Here is a 17,901-nt window from a genome sequence, read left to right as displayed (position 1 = left end):
TAAAGGGGCCGGGAGCATGGCACCCATCGCTCCTGATTGGCTCCAAGGCCAGGGGACGGTCCGGCTCCCGGCCAGGGAGGCTGGAGGTCTGCAAAGGGCCTGCAGGGACGGGAGCCGCCTGCCTTGAGGCAGGGAGGGCCCTTGGAGCTGAGCTGCGGCAGCGTGTGGGGCTGGTGCTGCCAGGGCAGTGGGCTCTGCCCAGAGGCAGCTCAGCCGGGCTCTGCTGCCAGGGCTGAGAGACCGTCCGGCCCGGCTGGCAGGGGCCAGGTGCAGGCAGAGGGAGCCCTGCAGCCCCCGCTGGGCCGTGGAAGGACAAAGGGAGAGGCAGGAGTCGGGTGCAGGACTGTTTTATTGCAGTGCAGGAGAGCAGGTAGTGGAGGAAGACAGAGAACGGGAGAGGCAGGAGGCTTGTCCCCTGGGGCTGCAAGAGGGCTGTTCCTTCAGGCTTCTGGCAGGTGGTGGCTGTTCCCGAGACAAGCAAGTGGCCTGTGGGAGGAGGGTGGAATCTTGCATGTGGGCATGGGCAGAGTGGAGAGAGGGGACGGAGAGGAGGTGTGAGGTTGAGTCAGAGCAGGAGCTCTGGGGTTCTCGGGGCTGGACCTAGCAGGGCCCGCAGGTGTCCCAGATCTTCTTGCTGTAGCGGGGCAGGACGTAAGGGCTGAGGGCGGGAGAAGCGTAGGGTCTGCCAAAGGTGCAGAGGCCCCCCGCGGCCTGGGTGGCCCCGGCGCCGTAGAGGCCCCCCAGCCCCAGGGAGCCCCCAAAGGCGGGTGCTCCGGAGGAGCCCACCACGGCCTGCTGGGGGAAGGAGCTGAGGATGGGGCCGGGGAAGGTGACGACGACTGGGGGCGGCTGGATGAAGGCCGAGGAGTCGGGGCACTGGCGGGCGCACAGCTCGTTGCAGCTCTCAGCGATGGGCTGGGGGACGGCAACGCTGGTCTTTGGTGGGCACAGGTCGTAGCAAGACATCTTGGCGTGAGATGCGAGAGAGCTGAGCCTGGAAGAGAGGGCCCCAAAATCAGGTGTCAAGAGCCAGGAGCTGGAGGGAGGGTCCCGAGCCACCGCCTTGCCCGCACTGCCTGCCGCTTGCCCTTTGCCCAGCCAGCCCCACTGGGCGCCCTGCTCTCCACAGCCCTGCCCTCGCCCTCTCTGCACACACAGAGGCCACCCCAGCCCTCCGCGAGAACCCTTGCAGGGCCTGGCTCCGAGCGTCCCGGCCACGGGGCTCCTTCCTCCTCCCGCAGTGGCTCGGCCCGCCCTGGCCACCCCAGGATGTTGCCAGCTCGCCCGCTGCCCTCAGGGCTCTCCTGCCCAGGGAGGGAGGCCCCACGCTGGCCCCCGCCACAGGGGGGCACAGACCCACTGGCACCCACCTACCCTTTTCCTGAGCAGAGCGAGGCAGGAGCGGCGGATGCCAGCGCTCGCCCAGGGCCGCGCTTTTATGCCGGGCCGGCGAGGCGGGGAGGAGCAGGCGGCGCAGGGGGCACGTGGGGCACGGCGGCCGAGCCCCTGCCTCCTCCCTGCCTGGCACGGGGCTCTTTTGCTGACGCCGTTGCCTCCACAGCCCCAACGCGCTCTATCAGCCCCTGCAATTAATTACCCCTTGGGTGCTTGCCAGCTGCCACCTCATGGGCCAAATTGGCCCCGCTGTCTTTTCATTATCTCGGGCTGGAAGCGGGCACGGCCAGTGACAAAGGCTGACTGCAAGTGCCCTGCGTGCCACAGCTCTTTGCCAAGGGCTTGGTCTCGGGGCAGCCACATGCCTTCTCTAGAGAGCCCCGGGGATGACCAGGGTCCCGCTGCTGGCCTTGCAGGTGATGACGTACAGCGTGTGGCCATTCTCTCCAGAGGCGCGAGGTTACGAAATGCCAAATCAAAGGCACTCCTCTCAGCACTGCCTGCTCAGCACATGCATCGCTTGCCAGCCCGACGCAGCCGGCCTCCAGCTGCCTCCAGGCGCTGGCCAGCAACCCCTGCCAATCTGGGGGCACAGGGAGCCCTCCCTCGTGCTGTTCCCCGGGTGCATAGTGCAAGGAGCACAGACCCCACCTGGGACCATGCAGCACAGGCTCGTGGCGGCCCTGCCCCAGCTCCCGCGCTCCCTTGCAGGTGTCCCCGGTGCCCCGCGTCCGGGGGAGATTGCTGCTGGGCTTTAGCCCACCGGGCGGAAAGGGGAGTCAAGCAGGGAAGCGGCATGTGCTGGTGTGGCGAGGGGACGCTGACTCAGGGAGGGGCAGGAGCCACACAGCCCCATGATGGTGGCTGACGGATGGCAGGAGGGAGTGCCGCCTCTGCAGATTGGCCCAGGTGGTGCTGAGCAATGCCGGGGCTGCTATAAAAGCTCTGCCTCTGCCGGGCTCTGCCATCCACTGCTCTGGCTGCCTTCTCCTCAGGGAACAGGGTAAGTCGCTGAGCGCTTCTCCTCCTTGCCCACTGGCAGGCCACAGCACCTCTGCCTTGGGCGCTCCCCCCTGCTGCTGTCTTGCTGCAACCTCTACCCTCTTGCAGAGCACCCTCCCATCTCACGCCAAGATGTCTTGCTACGACCTGTGCCCACCAAAGACCAGCGTTGCCGTCCCCCAGCCCATCGCTGAGAGCTGCAACGAGCTGTGCGCCCGCCAGTGCCCCGACTCCTCGGCCTTCATCCAGCCGCCCCCAGTCGTCGTCACCTTCCCCGGCCCCATCCTCAGCTCCTTCCCCCAGCAAGCCGTGGTGGGCTCCTCCGGAGCACCCGCCTTTGGGGGCTCCCTGGGGCTGGGGGGCCTCTACGGCGCCGGGGCCACCCAGGCCGCGGGGGGCCTCTGCACCTTTGGCAGACCCTACGCTTCTCCCGCCCTCAGCCCTTACGTCCTGCCCCGCTACAGCAAGAAGATCTGGGACACCTGCGGGCCCTGCTAGGTCCAGCCCCGAGAACCCCAGGCACTCTCCTCGGCCCCTAAATGCCAATTCCAGCAGTGCCAAAGCCAGCAGCACCCGTGCCGGGCTGAGCTGGCAGGCACGGGGCACTGAGGAGTGCTGGGCAGCCACAGCCAACGCCTGGGCAGCTGCCAGTGCCATCGCACACCCTCCACCCTTCCCTGCACCAAGGGGACGTGTGGAGGGAGAGACGATGCTCTGGAGAAGACCCCTCTGCCAGCCGCAGCACATGGCAACCAGCCTCTCTGGGTCTGACCCAGCACCATCTCTCTGACAATGCCTCCTGCCCCTCTGGGCACAATAAAGATTTCCTGCATCCAAGTCCTGTCTCCCTCCCTCCTTGTCCCCCGGTCGGGATGACCTGGGTGCCTGGCAGGTGTGGTCTTGAGGTGCCTGGAGGAAGTGAGAGGGGGTGGTGTTGGGAGAGGGAGGCTGCAGGCACGGGAGCCAGAGCCTTTGGGTGGGCTTGCACCCAAAGGAGCTGGGGAAAGGGCAGCGGGCCGAGAGCAGGACAGGCGCTGGCAGCACACCTTTGCCTGCCCTTCTCAGCCTGACAGCGGCACCAGTTCCGCCAGGTCCCTCAGCTCCACAGCAGCACGGCAGCATCTCCAGGCCAGGTCCCTGCAGAGGAGGCTGGAGCAGAGCCAGCGTTGAAGCCCGTGCCCGGGAAATGTCAGTGGGTGACTGGAGAGCAGCTTGTCAGCAAAGGCCCTGGCAGTGCCAGGGGACACCAAGGTGAGCATCAGCTGCCAATGTGCCTTGGGCCAAAGGTGCCCAGGGCTGGTGACTGGAAGGTGGAAGGAGGGCATCCTTGCCTTCCACTCAGCCCTGCTGAGGCCAGCCCACCACTGCTGTGTCCCCTGCCGGGCTCCCCAGCACAGGAGAGCCACGGGGCTTCAGCAAAGGGCCACACGCAGCTGCTGGAAGAATGGGGAGACTGTGTCCTCTGATGCAAGCCTGATGCATCAGGGGGGACTGCTGCTGCTGCTGGTGCCCAGGAGGCTCAGGGGGCTCTCACCGATGAGCACACAGCCCTGATGTTAAGGTGTAATGATGTCGGAGCCAGGCTCCTTTCAGAGGCAGGGCTCCAGTGGCAGGACCAGAGGCAACGGGCACCAGCTGAAACACAGGAGGCTCTGCTTCCAAACTGCCAAGACACGGCTGTGGCAGCTGGCTCTGGGTGCCCCTGCTTGAGCTGGCAGCATGACAAAATGCCCTGCAGAAGCTCTTGCCAAAGGGAGCAGGCCGTGCTTTCGGAAGGGACGGGTGTGCGAGTGTGTGCGAGTGTGTCAGAGAAATGAGGAGCACCGAGTAGTGGGGGGGGGGGCTGAGAAGCAGAAAGGGAAGTAAAAGGGGAAGAGATGGGTGAAAAGGGGGGGACGGGGAAAAGGGAAAGAGAGAGAAAAGAAAGTGGAATTGGTAGAAGGAGAGGCTAGGGAAGGAGAAAAGAGCAAGGGAAGCGGCGTTTCCAAAGAGCGAGGGCTCTTTTTCCTTTCCCTCTCCCGGGAAGCCTTGCCGGCCTCTCCCGCAGAGCTGGGGAGGTACAAAGGGGCCGGGAGCATGGCACCCATCGCTCCTGATTGGCTCCAAGGCCAGGGGACGGTCCGGCTCCCGGCCAGGGAGGCTGGAGGTCTGCAAAGGGTCTGCAGGGACGGGAGCCGCCTGCCTTGAGGCAGGGAGGGCCCTTGGAGCTGAGCTGCGGCAGCGTGTGGGGCTGGTGCTGCCAGGGCAGTGGGCTCTGCCCAGAGGCAGCTCAGCCGGGCTCTGCTGCCAGGGCTGAGAGACTGTCCCGGCCCGGCTGGCAGGGGCCAGGTGCAGGCAGAGGGAGCCCTGCAGCCCCCGCTGGGCCGTGGAAGGACAAAGGGAGAGGCAGGAGTCGGGTGCAGGACTGTTTTATTGCAGTGCAGGAGAGCAGGTAGTGGAGGAAGACAGAGAACGGGAGAGGCAGGAGGCTTGTCCCCTGGGGCTGCAAGAGGGCTGTTCCTTCAGGCTTCTGGCAGGTGGTGGCTGTTCCCGAGACAAGCAAGTGGCCTGTGGGAGGAGGGTGGAATCTTGCATGTGGGCATGGGCAGAGTGGAGAGAGGGGACGGAGAGGAGGTGTGAGGTTGAGTCAGAGCAGGAGCTCTGGGGTTCTCGGGGCTGGACCTAGCAGGGCCCGCAGGTGTCCCAGATCTTCTTGCTGTAGCGGGGCAGGACGTAAGGGCTGAGGGCGGGAGAAGCGTAGGGTCTGCCAAAGGTGCAGAGGCCCCCCGCGGCCTGGGTGGCCCCGGCGCCGTAGAGGCCCCCCAGCCCCAGGGAGCCCCCAAAGGCGGGTGCTCCGGAGGAGCCCACCACGGCCTGCTGGGGGAAGGAGCTGAGGATGGGGCCGGGGAAGGTGACGACGACTGGGGGCGGCTGGATGAAGGCCGAGGAGTCGGGGCACTGGCGGGCGCACAGCTCGTTGCAGCTCTCAGCGATGGGCTGGGGGACGGCAACGCTGGTCTTTGGTGGGCACAGGTCGTAGCAAGACATCTTGGCGTGAGATGCGAGAGAGCTGAGCCTGGAAGAGAGGGCCCCAAAATCAGGTGTCAAGAGCCAGGAGCTGGAGGGAGGGTCCCGAGCCACCGCCTTGCCCGCACTGCCTGCCGCTTGCCCTTTGCCCAGCCAGCCCCACTGGGCGCCCTGCTCTCCACAGCCCTGCCCTCGCCCTCTCTGCACACACAGAGGCCACCCCAGCCCTCCGCGAGAACCCTTGCAGGGCCTGGCTCCGAGCGTCCCGGCCACGGGGCTCCTTCCTCCTCCCGCAGTGGCTCGGCCCGCCCTGGCCACCCCAGGATGTTGCCAGCTCGCCCGCTGCCCTCAGGGCTCTCCTGCCCAGGGAGGGAGGCCCCACGCTGGCCTCCGCCACAGGGGGGCACAGACCCACTGGCACCCACCTACCCTTTTCCTGAGCAGAGCGAGGCAGGAGCGGCGGATGCCAGCGCTCGCCCAGGGCCGCGCTTTTATGCCGGGCCGGCGAGGCGGGGAGGAGCAGGCGGCGCAGGGGGCACGTGGGGCACGGCGGCCGAGCCCCTGCCTCCTCCCTGCCTGGCACGGGGCTCTTTTGCTGACGCCGTTGCCTCCACAGCCCCAACGCGCTCTATCAGCCCCTGCAATTAATTACCCCTTGGGTGCTTGCCAGCTGCCACCTCATGGGCCAAATTGGCCCCGCTGTCTTTTCATTATCTCGGGCTGGAAGCGGGCACGGCCAGTGACAAAGGCTGACTGCAAGTGCCCTGCGTGCCACAGCTCTTTGCCAAGGGCTTGGTCTCGGGGCAGCCACATGCCTTCTCTAGAGAGCCCCGGGGATGACCAGGGTCCCGCTGCTGGCCTTGCAGGTGATGACGTACAGCGTGTGGCCATTCTCTCCAGAGGCGCGAGGTTACGAAATGCCAAATCAAAGGCACTCCTCTCAGCACTGCCTGCTCAGCACATGCATCGCTTGCCAGCCCGACGCAGCCGGCCTCCAGCTGCCTCCAGGCGCTGGCCAGCAACCCCTGCCAATCTGGGGGCACAGGGAGCCCTCCCTCGTGCTGTTCCCCGGGTGCATAGTGCAAGGAGCACAGACCCCACCTGGGACCATGCAGCACAGGCTCGTGGCGGCCCTGCCCCAGCTCCCGCGCTCCCTTGCAGGTGTCCCCGGTGCCCCGCGTCCGGGGGAGATTGCTGCTGGGCTTTAGCCCACCGGGCGGAAAGGGGAGTCAAGCAGGGAAGCGGCATGTGCTGGTGTGGCGAGGGGACGCTGACTCAGGGAGGGGCAGGAGCCACACAGCCCCATGATGGTGGCTGACGGATGGCAGGAGGGAGTGCCGCCTCTGCAGATTGGCCCAGGTGGTGCTGAGCAATGCCGGGGCTGCTATAAAAGCTCTGCCTCTGCCGGGCTCTGCCATCCACTGCTCTGGCTGCCTTCTCCTCAGGGAACAGGGTAAGTCGCTGAGCGCTTCTCCTCCTTGCCCACTGGCAGGCCACAGCACCTCTGCCTTGGGCGCTCCCCCCTGCTGCTGTCTTGCTGCAACCTCTACCCTCTTGCAGAGCACCCTCCCATCTCACGCCAAGATGTCTTGCTACGACCTGTGCCCACCAAAGACCAGCGTTGCCGTCCCCCAGCCCATCGCTGAGAGCTGCAACGAGCTGTGCGCCCGCCAGTGCCCCGACTCCTCGGCCTTCATCCAGCCGCCCCCAGTCGTCGTCACCTTCCCCGGCCCCATCCTCAGCTCCTTCCCCCAGCAAGCCGTGGTGGGCTCCTCCGGAGCACCCGCCTTTGGGGGCTCCCTGGGGCTGGGGGGCCTCTACGGCGCCGGGGCCACCCAGGCCGCGGGGGGCCTCTGCACCTTTGGCAGACCCTACGCTTCTCCCGCCCTCAGCCCTTACGTCCTGCCCCGCTACAGCAAGAAGATCTGGGACACCTGCGGGCCCTGCTAGGTCCAGCCCCGAGAACCCCAGGCACTCTCCTCGGCCCCTAAATGCCAATTCCAGCAGTGCCAAAGCCAGCAGCACCCGTGCCGGGCTGAGCTGGCAGGCACGGGGCACTGAGGAGTGCTGGGCAGCCACAGCCAACGCCTGGGCAGCTGCCAGTGCCATCGCACACCCTCCACCCTTCCCTGCACCAAGGGGACGTGTGGAGGGAGAGACGATGCTCTGGAGAAGACCCCTCTGCCAGCCGCAGCACATGGCAACCAGCCTCTCTGGGTCTGACCCAGCACCATCTCTCTGACAATGCCTCCTGCCCCTCTGGGCACAATAAAGATTTCCTGCATCCAAGTCCTGTCTCCCTCCCTCCTTGTCCCCCGGTCGGGATGACCTGGGTGCCTGGCAGGTGTGGTCTTGAGGTGCCTGGAGGAAGTGAGAGGGGGTGGTGTTGGGAGAGGGAGGCTGCAGGCACGGGAGCCAGAGCCTTTGGGTGGGCTTGCACCCAAAGGAGCTGGGGAAAGGGCAGCGGGCCGAGAGCAGGACAGGCGCTGGCAGCACACCTTTGCCTGCCCTTCTCAGCCTGACAGCGGCACCAGTTCCGCCAGGTCCCTCAGCTCCACAGCAGCACGGCAGCATCTCCAGGCCAGGTCCCTGCAGAGGAGGCTGGAGCAGAGCCAGCGTTGAAGCCCGTGCCCGGGAAATGTCAGTGGGTGACTGGAGAGCAGCTTGTCAGCAAAGGCCCTGGCAGTGCCAGGGGACACCAAGGTGAGCATCAGCTGCCAATGTGCCTTGGGCCAAAGGTGCCCAGGGCTGGTGACTGGAAGGTGGAAGGAGGGCATCCTTGCCTTCCACTCAGCCCTGCTGAGGCCAGCCCACCACTGCTGTGTCCCCTGCCGGGCTCCCCAGCACAGGAGAGCCACGGGGCTTCAGCAAAGGGCCACACGCAGCTGCTGGAAGAATGGGGAGACTGTGTCCTCTGATGCAAGCCTGATGCATCAGGGGGGACTGCTGCTGCTGCTGGTGCCCAGGAGGCTCAGGGGGCTCTCACCGATGAGCACACAGCCCTGATGTTAAGGTGTAATGATGTCGGAGCCAGGCTCCTTTCAGAGGCAGGGCTCCAGTGGCAGGACCAGAGGCAACGGGCACCAGCTGAAACACAGGAGGCTCTGCTTCCAAACTGCCAAGACACGGCTGTGGCAGCTGGCTCTGGGTGCCCCTGCTTGAGCTGGCAGCATGACAAAATGCCCTGCAGAAGCTCTTGCCAAAGGGAGCAGGCCGTGCTTTCGGAAGGGACGGGTGTGCGAGTGTGTGCGAGTGTGTCAGAGAAATGAGGAGCACCGAGTAGTGGGGGGGGGGGCTGAGAAGCAGAAAGGGAAGTAAAAGGGGAAGAGATGGGTGAAAAGGGGGGGACGGGGAAAAGGGAAAGAGAGAGAAAAGAAAGTGGAATTGGTAGAAGGAGAGGCTAGGGAAGGAGAAAAGAGCAAGGGAAGCGGCGTTTCCAAAGAGCGAGGGCTCTTTTTCCTTTCCCTCTCCCGGGAAGCCTTGCCGGCCTCTCCCGCAGAGCTGGGGAGGTACAAAGGGGCCGGGAGCATGGCACCCATCGCTCCTGATTGGCTCCAAGGCCAGGGGACGGTCCGGCTCCCGGCCAGGGAGGCTGGAGGTCTGCAAAGGGTCTGCAGGGACGGGAGCCGCCTGCCTTGAGGCAGGGAGGGCCCTTGGAGCTGAGCTGCGGCAGCGTGTGGGGCTGGTGCTGCCAGGGCAGTGGGCTCTGCCCAGAGGCAGCTCAGCCGGGCTCTGCTGCCAGGGCTGAGAGACCGTCCCGGCCCGGCTGGCAGGGGCCAGGTGCAGGCAGAGGGAGCCCTGCAGCCCCCGCTGGGCCGTGGAAGGACAAAGGGAGAGGCAGGAGTCGGGTGCAGGACTGTTTTATTGCAGTGCAGGAGAGCAGGTAGTGGAGGAAGACAGAGAACGGGAGAGGCAGGAGGCTTGTCCCCTGGGGCTGCAAGAGGGCTGTTCCTTCAGGCTTCTGGCAGGTGGTGGCTGTTCCCGAGACAAGCAAGTGGCCTGTGGGAGGAGGGTGGAATCTTGCATGTGGGCATGGGCAGAGTGGAGAGAGGGGACGGAGAGGAGGTGTGAGGTTGAGTCAGAGCAGGAGCTCTGGGGTTCTCGGGGCTGGACCTAGCAGGGCCCGCAGGTGTCCCAGATCTTCTTGCTGTAGCGGGGCAGGACGTAAGGGCTGAGGGCGGGAGAAGCGTAGGGTCTGCCAAAGGTGCAGAGGCCCCCCGCGGCCTGGGTGGCCCCGGCGCCGTAGAGGCCCCCCAGCCCCAGGGAGCCCCCAAAGGCGGGTGCTCCGGAGGAGCCCACCACGGCTTGCTGGGGGAAGGAGCTGAGGATGGGGCCGGGGAAGGTGACGACGACTGGGGGCGGCTGGATGAAGGCCGAGGAGTCGGGGCACTGGCGGGCGCACAGCTCGTTGCAGCTCTCAGCGATGGGCTGGGGGACGGCAACGCTGGTCTTTGGTGGGCACAGGTCGTAGCAAGACATCTTGGCGTGAGATGCGAGAGAGCTGAGCCTGGAAGAGAGGGCCCCAAAATCAGGTGTCAAGAGCCAGGAGCTGGAGGGAGGGTCCCGAGCCACCGCCTTGCCCGCACTGCCTGCCGCTTGCCCTTTGCCCAGCCAGCCCCACTGGGCGCCCTGCTCTCCACAGCCCTGCCCTCGCCCTCTCTGCACACACAGAGGCCACCCCAGCCCTCCGCGAGAACCCTTGCAGGGCCTGGCTCCGAGCGTCCCGGCCACGGGGCTCCTTCCTCCTCCCGCAGTGGCTCGGCCCGCCCTGGCCACCCCAGGATGTTGCCAGCTCGCCCGCTGCCCTCAGGGCTCTCCTGCCCAGGGAGGGAGGCCCCACGCTGGCCCCCGCCACAGGGGGGCACAGACCCACTGGCACCCACCTACCCTTTTCCTGAGCAGAGCGAGGCAGGAGCGGCGGATGCCAGCGCTCGCCCAGGGCCGCGCTTTTATGCCGGGCCGGCGAGGCGGGGAGGAGCAGGCGGCGCAGGGGGCACGTGGGGCACGGCGGCCGAGCCCCTGCCTCCTCCCTGCCTGGCACGGGGCTCTTTTGCTGACGCCGTTGCCTCCACAGCCCCAACGCGCTCTATCAGCCCCTGCAATTAATTACCCCTTGGGTGCTTGCCAGCTGCCACCTCATGGGCCAAATTGGCCCCGCTGTCTTTTCATTATCTCGGGCTGGAAGCGGGCACGGCCAGTGACAAAGGCTGACTGCAAGTGCCCTGCGTGCCACAGCTCTTTGCCAAGGGCTTGGTCTCGGGGCAGCCACATGCCTTCTCTAGAGAGCCCCGGGGATGACCAGGGTCCCGCTGCTGGCCTTGCAGGTGATGACGTACAGCGTGTGGCCATTCTCTCCAGAGGCGCGAGGTTACGAAATGCCAAATCAAAGGCACTCCTCTCAGCACTGCCTGCTCAGCACATGCATCGCTTGCCAGCCCGACGCAGCCGGCCTCCAGCTGCCTCCAGGCGCTGGCCAGCAACCCCTGCCAATCTGGGGGCACAGGGAGCCCTCCCTCGTGCTGTTCCCCGGGTGCATAGTGCAAGGAGCACAGACCCCACCTGGGACCATGCAGCACAGGCTCGTGGCGGCCCTGCCCCAGCTCCCGCGCTCCCTTGCAGGTGTCCCCGGTGCCCCGCGGTCCGGGGGAGATTGCTGCTGGGCTTTAGCCCACCGGGCGGAAAGGGGAGTCAAGCAGGGAAGCGGCATGTGCTGGTGTGGCGAGGGGACGCTGACTCAGGGAGGGGCAGGAGCCACACAGCCCCATGATGGTGGCTGACGGATGGCAGGAGGGAGTGCCGCCTCTGCAGATTGGCCCAGGTGGTGCTGAGCAATGCCTGGGGCTGCTATAAAAGCTCTGCCTCTGCCGGGCTCTGCCATCCACTGCTCTGGCTGCCTTCTCCTCATGGGAACAGGGTAAGTCGGCTGAGCGCTTCTCCTCCTTGCCCACTGGCAGGCCACAGCACCTCTGCCTTGGGCGCTCCCCCCTGCTGCTGTCTTGCTGCAACCTCTACCCTCTTGCAGAGCACCCTCCCATCTCACGCCAAGATGTCTTGCTACGACCTGTGCCCACCAAAGACCAGCGTTGCCGTCCCCCAGCCCATCGCTGAGAGCTGCAACGAGCTGTGCGGCCCGCCAGTGCCCCGACTCCTCGGCCTTCATCCAGCCGCCCCCAGTCGTCGTCACCTCCCCGGCCCCATCCTCAGCTCCTTCCCCCAGCAAGCCGTGGTGGGCTCCTCCGGAGCACCCGCCTTTGGGGGCTCCCTGGGGCTGGGGGGCCTCTACGGCGCCGGGGCCACCCAGGCGGCGGCGGGGGGCCTCTGCACCTTTGGCAGACCCTACGCTTCTCCCGCCCTCAGCCCTTACGTCCTGCCCCGCTACAGCAAGAAGATCTGGGACACCTGCGGGCCCTGCTAGGTCCAGCCCCGAGAACCCCATGCACTCTCCTCGGCCCCTAAATGCCAATTCCAGCAGTGCCAAAGCCAGCAGCACCCGTGCCGGGCTGAGCTGGCAGGCACGGGGCACTGAGGAGTGCTGGGCAGCCACAGCCAACGCCTGGGCAGCTGCCAGTGCCATCGCACACCCTCCACCCTTCCCTGCACCAAGGGGACGTGTGGAGGGAGAGACGATGCTCTGGAGAAGACCCCTCTGCCAGCCGCAGCACATGGCAACCAGCCTCTCTGGGTCTGACCCAGCACCATCTCTCTGACAATGCCTCCTGCCCCTCTGGGCACAATAAAGATTTCCTGCATCCAAGTCCTGTCTCCCTCCCTCCTTGTCCCCCGGTCGGGATGACCTGGGTGACTGGCAGGTGTGGTCTTGATGGTGCCTGGAGGAAGTGAGAGGGGGGTGGTGTTGGGAGAGGGAGGCTGCAGGCACGGGAGCCAGAGCCTTTGGGTGGGCTTGCACCCAAAGGAGCTGGGGAAAGGGCAGCGGGCCGAGAGCAGGACAGGCGCTGGCAGCACACCTTTGCCTGCCCTTCTCAGCCTGACAGCGGCACCAGTTCCGCCAGGTCCCTCAGCTCCACAGCAGCACGGCAGCATCTCCAGGCCAGGTCCCTGCAGAGGAGGCTGGAGCAGAGCCAGCGTTGAAGCCTGTGCCCGGGAAATGTCAGTGGGTGACTGGAGAGCAGCTTGTCAGCAAAGGCCCTGGCAGTGCCAGGGGACACCAAGGTGAGCATCAGCTGCCAATGTGCCTTGGGCCAAAGGTGCCCAGGGCTGGTGACTGGAAGGTGGAAGGAGGGCATCCTTGCCTTCCACTCAGCCCTGCTGAGGCCAGCCCACCACTGCTGTGTCCCCTGCCGGGCTCCCCAGCACAGGAGAGCCACGGGGCTTCAGCAAAGGGCCACACGCAGCTGCTGGAAGAATGGGGAGACTGTGTCCTCTGATGCAAGCCTGATGCATCAGGGGGGACTGCTGCTGCTGCTGGTGCCCAGGAGGCTCAGGGGGCTCTCACCGATGAGCACACAGCCCTGATGTTAAGGTGTAATGATGTCGGAGCCAGGCTCCTTTCAGAGGCAGGGCTCCAGTGGCAGGACCAGAGGCAACGGGCACCAGCTGAAACACAGGAGGCTCTGCTTCCAAACTGCCAAGACACGGCTGTGGCAGCTGGCTCTGGGTGCCCCTGCTTGAGCTGGCAGCATGACAAAATGCCCTGCAGAAGCTCTTGCCAAAGGGAGCAGGCCGTGCTTTCGGAAGGGACGGGTGTGCGAGTGTGTGCGAGTGTGTCAGAGAAATGAGGAGCACCGAGTAGTGGGGGGGGGGGGCTGAGAAGCAGAAAGGGAAGTAAAAGGGGAAGAGATGGGTGAAAAGGGGGGGACGGGGAAAAGGGAAAGAGAGAGAAAAGAAAGTGGAATTGGTAGAAGGAGAGGCTAGGGAAGGAGAAAAGAGCAAGGGAAGCGGCGTTTCCAAAGAGCGAGGGCTCTTTTTCCTTTCCCTCTCCCGGGAAGCCTTGCCGGCCTCTCCCGCAGAGCTGGGGAGGTACAAAGGGGCCGGGAGCATGGCACCCATCGCTCCTGATTGGCTCCAAGGCCAGGGGACGGTCCGGCTCCCGGCCAGGGAGGCTGGAGGTCTGCAAAGGGTCTGCAGGGACGGGAGCCGCCTGCCTTGAGGCAGGGAGGGCCCTTGGAGCTGAGCTGCGGCAGCGTGTGGGGCTGGTGCTGCCAGGGCAGTGGGCTCTGCCCAGAGGCAGCTCAGCCGGGCTCTGCTGCCAGGGCTGAGAGACCGTCCCGGCCCGGCTGGCAGGGGCCAGGTGCAGGCAGAGGGAGCCCTGCAGCCCCCGCTGGGCCGTGGAAGGACAAAGGGAGAGGCAGGAGTCGGGTGCAGGACTGTTTTATTGCAGTGCAGGAGAGCAGGTAGTGGAGGAAGACAGAGAACGGGAGAGGCAGGAGGCTTGTCCCCTGGGGCTGCAAGAGGGCTGTTCCTTCAGGCTTCTGGCAGGTGGTGGCTGTTCCCGAGACAAGCAAGTGGCCTGTGGGAGGAGGGTGGAATCTTGCATGTGGGCATGGGCAGAGTGGAGAGAGGGGACGGAGAGGAGGTGTGAGGTTGAGTCAGAGCAGGAGCTCTGGGGTTCTCGGGGCGGGACCTAGCAGGGCCCGCAGGTGTCCCAGATCTTCTTGCTGTAGCGGGGCAGGACGTAAGGGCTGAGGGCGGGAGAAGCGTAGGGTCTGCCAAAGGTGCAGAGGCCCCCCGCGGCCTGGGTGGCCCCGGCGCCGTAGAGGCCCCCCAGCCCCAGGGAGCCCCCAAAGGCGGGTGCTCCGGAGGAGCCCACCACGGCTTGCTGGGGGAAGGAGCTGAGGATGGGGCCGGGGAAGGTGACGACGACTGGGGGCGGCTGGATGAAGGCCGAGGAGTCGGGGCACTGGCGGGCGCACAGCTCGTTGCAGCTCTCAGCGATGGGCTGGGGGACGGCAACGCTGGTCTTTGGTGGGCACAGGTCGTAGCAAGACATCTTGGCGTGAGATGCGAGAGAGCTGAGCCTGGAAGAGAGGGCCCCAAAATCAGGTGTCAAGAGCCAGGAGCTGGAGGGAGGGTCCCGAGCCACCGCCTTGCCCGCACTGCCTGCCGCTTGCCCTTTGCCCAGCCAGCCCCACTGGGCGCCCTGCTCTCCACAGCCCTGCCCTCGCCCTCTCTGCACACACAGAGGCCACCCCAGCCCTCCGCGAGAACCCTTGCAGGGCCTGGCTCCGAGCGTCCCGGCCACGGGGCTCCTTCCTCCTCCCGCAGTGGCTCGGCCCGCCCTGGCCACCCCAGGATGTTGCCAGCTCGCCCGCTGCCCTCAGGGCTCTCCTGCCCAGGGAGGGAGGCCCCACGCTGGCCCCCGCCACAGGGGGGCACAGACCCACTGGCACCCACCTACCCTTTTCCTGAGCAGAGCGAGGCAGGAGCGGCGGATGCCAGCGCTCGCCCAGGGCCGCGCTTTTATGCCGGGCCGGCGAGGCGGGGAGGAGCAGGCGGCGCAGGGGGCACGTGGGGCACGGCGGCCGAGCCCCTGCCTCCTCCCTGCCTGGCACGGGGCTCTTTTGCTGACGCCGTTGCCTCCACAGCCCCAACGCGCTCTATCAGCCCCTGCAATTAATTACCCCTTGGGTGCTTGCCAGCTGCCACCTCATGGGCCAAATTGGCCCCGCTGTCTTTTCATTATCTCGGGCTGGAAGCGGGCACGGCCAGTGACAAAGGCTGACTGCAAGTGCCCTGCGTGCCACAGCTCTTTGCCAAGGGCTTGGTCTCGGGGCAGCCACATGCCTTCTCTAGAGAGCCCCGGGGATGACCAGGGTCCCGCTGCTGGCCTTGCAGGTGATGACGTACAGCGTGTGGCCATTCTCTCCAGAGGCGCGAGGTTACGAAATGCCAAATCAAAGGCACTCCTCTCAGCACTGCCTGCTCAGCACATGCATCGCTTGCCAGCCCGACGCAGCCGGCCTCCAGCTGCCTCCAGGCGCTGGCCAGCAACCCCTGCCAATCTGGGGGCACAGGGAGCCCTCCCTCGTGCTGTTCCCCGGGTGCATAGTGCAAGGAGCACAGACCCCACCTGGGACCATGCAGCACAGGCTCGTGGCGGCCCTGCCCCAGCTCCCGCGCTCCCTTGCAGGTGTCCCCGGTGCCCCGCGTCCGGGGGAGATTGCTGCTGGGCTTTAGCCCACCGGGCGGAAAGGGGAGTCAAGCAGGGAAGCGGCATGTGCTGGTGTGGCGAGGGGACGCTGACTCAGGGAGGGGCAGGAGCCACACAGCCCCATGATGGTGGCTGACGGATGGCAGGAGGGAGTGCCGCCTCTGCAGATTGGCCCAGGTGGTGCTGAGCAATGCCGGGGCTGCTATAAAAGCTCTGCCTCTGCCGGGCTCTGCCATCCACTGCTCTGGCTGCCTTCTCCTCAGGGAACAGGGTAAGTCGCTGAGCGCTTCTCCTCCTTGCCCACTGGCAGGCCACAGCACCTCTGCCTTGGGCGCTCCCCCCTGCTGCTGTCTTGCTGCAACCTCTACCCTCTTGCAGAGCACCCTCCCATCTCACGCCAAGATGTCTTGCTACGACCTGTGCCCACCAAAGACCAGCGTTGCCGTCCCCCAGCCCATCGCTGAGAGCTGCAACGAGCTGTGCGCCCGCCAGTGCCCCGACTCCTCGGCCTTCATCCAGCCGCCCCCAGTCGTCGTCACCTTCCCCGGCCCCATCCTCAGCTCCTTCCCCCAGCAAGCCGTGGTGGGCTCCTCCGGAGCACCCGCCTTTGGGGGCTCCCTGGGGCTGGGGGGCCTCTACGGCGCCGGGGCCACCCAGGCCGCGGGGGGCCTCTGCACCTTTGGCAGACCCTACGCTTCTCCCGCCCTCAGCCCTTACGTCCTGCCCCGCTACAGCAAGAAGATCTGGGACACCTGCGGGCCCTGCTAGGTCCAGCCCCGAGAACCCCAGGCACTCTCCTCGGCCCCTAAATGCCAATTCCAGCAGTGCCAAAGCCAGCAGCACCCGTGCCGGGCTGAGCTGGCAGGCACGGGGCACTGAGGAGTGCTGGGCAGCCACAGCCAACGCCTGGGCAGCTGCCAGTGCCATCGCACACCCTCCACCCTTCCCTGCACCAAGGGGACGTGTGGAGGGAGAGACGATGCTCTGGAGAAGACCCCTCTGCCAGCCGCAGCACATGGCAACCAGCCTCTCTGGGTCTGACCCAGCACCATCTCTCTGACAATGCCTCCTGCCCCTCTGGGCACAATAAAGATTTCCTGCATCCAAGTCCTGTCTCCCTCCCTCCTTGTCCCCCGGTCGGGATGACCTGGGTGCCTGGCAGGTGTGGTCTTGAGGTGCCTGGAGGAAGTGAGAGGGGGTGGTGTTGGGAGAGGGAGGCTGCAGGCACGGGAGCCAGAGCCTTTGGGTGGGCTTGCACCCAAAGGAGCTGGGGAAAGGGCAGCGGGCCGAGAGCAGGACAGGCGCTGGCAGCACACCTTTGCCTGCCCTTCTCAGCCTGACAGCGGCACCAGTTCCGCCAGGTCCCTCAGCTCCACAGCAGCACGGCAGCATCTCCAGGCCAGGTCCCTGCAGAGGAGGCTGGAGCAGAGCCAGCGTTGAAGCCCGTGCCCGGGAAATGTCAGTGGGTGACTGGAGAGCAGCTTGTCAGCAAAGGCCCTGGCAGTGCCAGGGGACACCAAGGTGAGCATCAGCTGCCAATGTGCCTTGGGCCAAAGGTGCCCAGGGCTGGTGACTGGAAGGTGGAAGGAGGGCATCCTTGCCTTCCACTCAGCCCTGCTGAGGCCAGCCCACCACTGCTGTGTCCCCTGCCGGGCTCCCCAGCACAGGAGAGCCACGGGGCTTCAGCAAAGGGCCACACGCAGCTGCTGGAAGAATGGGGAGACTGTGTCCTCTGATGCAAGCCTGATGCATCAGGGGGGACTGCTGCTGCTGCTGGTGCCCAGGAGGCTCAGGGGGCTCTCACCGATGAGCACACAGCCCTGATGTTAAGGTGTAATGATGTCGGAGCCAGGCTCCTTTCAGAGGCAGGGCTCCAGTGGCAGGACCAGAGGCAACGGGCACCAGCTGAAACACAGGAGGCTCTGCTTCCAAACTGCCAAGACACGGCTGTGGCAGCTGGCTCTGGGTGCCCCTGCTTGAGCTGGCAGCATGACAAAATGCCCTGCAGAAGCTCTTGCCAAAGGGAGCAGGCCGTGCTTTCGGAAGGGACGGGTGTGCGAGTGTGTGCGAGTGTGTCAGAGAAATGAGGAGCACCGAGTAGTGGGGGGGGGGGCTGAGAAGCAGAAAGGGAAGTAAAAGGGGAAGAGATGGGTGAAAAGGGGGGGACGGGGAAAAGGGAAAGAGAGAGAAAAGAAAGTGGAATTGGTAGAAGGAGAGGCTAGGGAAGGAGAAAAGAGCAAGGGAAGCGGCGTTTCCAAAGAGCGAGGGCTCTTTTTCCTTTCCCTCTCCCGGGAAGCCTTGCCGGCCTCTCCCGCAGAGCTGGGGAGGTACAAAGGGGCCGGGAGCATGGCACCCATCGCTCCTGATTGGCTCCAAGGCCAGGGGACGGT

The 17,901-nt window shown here is 65.9% G+C and overlaps 8 protein-coding genes across 8 annotated transcripts; 4 read left to right on the top strand and 4 right to left on the bottom strand.

Moving 5' to 3' along the window:
- Window positions 1-333: 333 nt before the first annotated feature.
- On the bottom strand, window positions 334-1,012 carry LOC139787881 (scale keratin-like). The gene has a single exon (XM_071727261.1). The coding sequence runs from the start codon at window positions 964-966 to the stop codon at window positions 601-603; it is 366 nt and encodes a 121-aa protein (XP_071583362.1). The 5' UTR covers window positions 967-1,012; the 3' UTR covers window positions 334-600.
- A 1,289-nt stretch (window positions 1,013-2,301) lies between these two features.
- LOC139787880 (scale keratin-like) lies at window positions 2,302-3,234 on the top strand. Its single transcript, XM_071727259.1, has 2 exons — window positions 2,302-2,398; window positions 2,506-3,234. The coding sequence occupies exon 2, from the start codon at window positions 2,530-2,532 to the stop codon at window positions 2,893-2,895; it is 366 nt and encodes a 121-aa protein (XP_071583360.1). The 5' UTR covers window positions 2,302-2,398; window positions 2,506-2,529; the 3' UTR covers window positions 2,896-3,234.
- Window positions 3,235-4,791: 1,557 nt separating this feature from the next.
- Window positions 4,792-5,466, bottom strand: LOC139787883 (scale keratin-like). The gene has a single exon (XM_071727263.1). It carries the CDS (start codon window positions 5,422-5,424, stop codon window positions 5,059-5,061), a length of 366 nt encoding a protein of 121 aa, XP_071583364.1. The 5' UTR covers window positions 5,425-5,466; the 3' UTR covers window positions 4,792-5,058.
- Window positions 5,467-6,759: 1,293 nt separating this feature from the next.
- On the top strand, window positions 6,760-7,692 carry LOC139787882 (scale keratin-like). The gene is made up of 2 exons (XM_071727262.1): window positions 6,760-6,856; window positions 6,964-7,692. Exon 2 carries the CDS (start codon window positions 6,988-6,990, stop codon window positions 7,351-7,353), a length of 366 nt encoding a protein of 121 aa, XP_071583363.1. The 5' UTR covers window positions 6,760-6,856; window positions 6,964-6,987; the 3' UTR covers window positions 7,354-7,692.
- Window positions 7,693-9,249: 1,557 nt separating this feature from the next.
- LOC139787722 (scale keratin-like) lies at window positions 9,250-9,910 on the bottom strand. The gene has a single exon (XM_071727012.1). The coding sequence runs from the start codon at window positions 9,880-9,882 to the stop codon at window positions 9,517-9,519; it is 366 nt and encodes a 121-aa protein (XP_071583113.1). The 5' UTR covers window positions 9,883-9,910; the 3' UTR covers window positions 9,250-9,516.
- Window positions 9,911-11,335: 1,425 nt separating this feature from the next.
- LOC139787838 (scale keratin-like) lies at window positions 11,336-12,157 on the top strand. The gene is given in 3 exon segments (XM_071727180.1): window positions 11,336-11,530; window positions 11,532-11,586; window positions 11,589-12,157. Coding segments are annotated over 3 exon segments (366 nt in total). The 5' UTR covers window positions 11,336-11,449; the 3' UTR covers window positions 11,819-12,157.
- Window positions 12,158-13,717: 1,560 nt separating this feature from the next.
- LOC139787870 (scale keratin-like) lies at window positions 13,718-14,378 on the bottom strand. Its single transcript, XM_071727234.1, has one exon. The coding sequence runs from the start codon at window positions 14,348-14,350 to the stop codon at window positions 13,985-13,987; it is 366 nt and encodes a 121-aa protein (XP_071583335.1). The 5' UTR covers window positions 14,351-14,378; the 3' UTR covers window positions 13,718-13,984.
- Window positions 14,379-15,685: 1,307 nt separating this feature from the next.
- Window positions 15,686-16,618, top strand: LOC139787869 (scale keratin-like). The gene is made up of 2 exons (XM_071727232.1): window positions 15,686-15,782; window positions 15,890-16,618. Exon 2 carries the CDS (start codon window positions 15,914-15,916, stop codon window positions 16,277-16,279), a length of 366 nt encoding a protein of 121 aa, XP_071583333.1. The 5' UTR covers window positions 15,686-15,782; window positions 15,890-15,913; the 3' UTR covers window positions 16,280-16,618.
- Window positions 16,619-17,901: the final 1,283 nt, after the last annotated feature.

This window comes from Heliangelus exortis, chromosome 27 (genome assembly GCF_036169615.1).
Source record: "Heliangelus exortis chromosome 27, bHelExo1.hap1, whole genome shotgun sequence".
Taxonomy (NCBI): domain Eukaryota; kingdom Metazoa; phylum Chordata; class Aves; order Apodiformes; family Trochilidae; genus Heliangelus; species Heliangelus exortis.
This window is presented reverse-complemented; position numbering and strand designations above follow the sequence as displayed.

Excerpts from the sequence above, each read along its gene's own strand:
- LOC139787881 (XM_071727261.1), bottom strand. The coding sequence starts at position 966 with ATGTCTTGCTACGACCTGTGCCCACCAAAGACCAGCGTTGCCGTCCCC.
- LOC139787880 (XM_071727259.1), top strand. The coding sequence starts at position 2,530 with ATGTCTTGCTACGACCTGTGCCCACCAAAGACCAGCGTTGCCGTCCCC.
- LOC139787883 (XM_071727263.1), bottom strand. The coding sequence starts at position 5,424 with ATGTCTTGCTACGACCTGTGCCCACCAAAGACCAGCGTTGCCGTCCCC.
- LOC139787882 (XM_071727262.1), top strand. The coding sequence starts at position 6,988 with ATGTCTTGCTACGACCTGTGCCCACCAAAGACCAGCGTTGCCGTCCCC.
- LOC139787722 (XM_071727012.1), bottom strand. The coding sequence starts at position 9,882 with ATGTCTTGCTACGACCTGTGCCCACCAAAGACCAGCGTTGCCGTCCCC.
- LOC139787870 (XM_071727234.1), bottom strand. The coding sequence starts at position 14,350 with ATGTCTTGCTACGACCTGTGCCCACCAAAGACCAGCGTTGCCGTCCCC.
- LOC139787869 (XM_071727232.1), top strand. The coding sequence starts at position 15,914 with ATGTCTTGCTACGACCTGTGCCCACCAAAGACCAGCGTTGCCGTCCCC.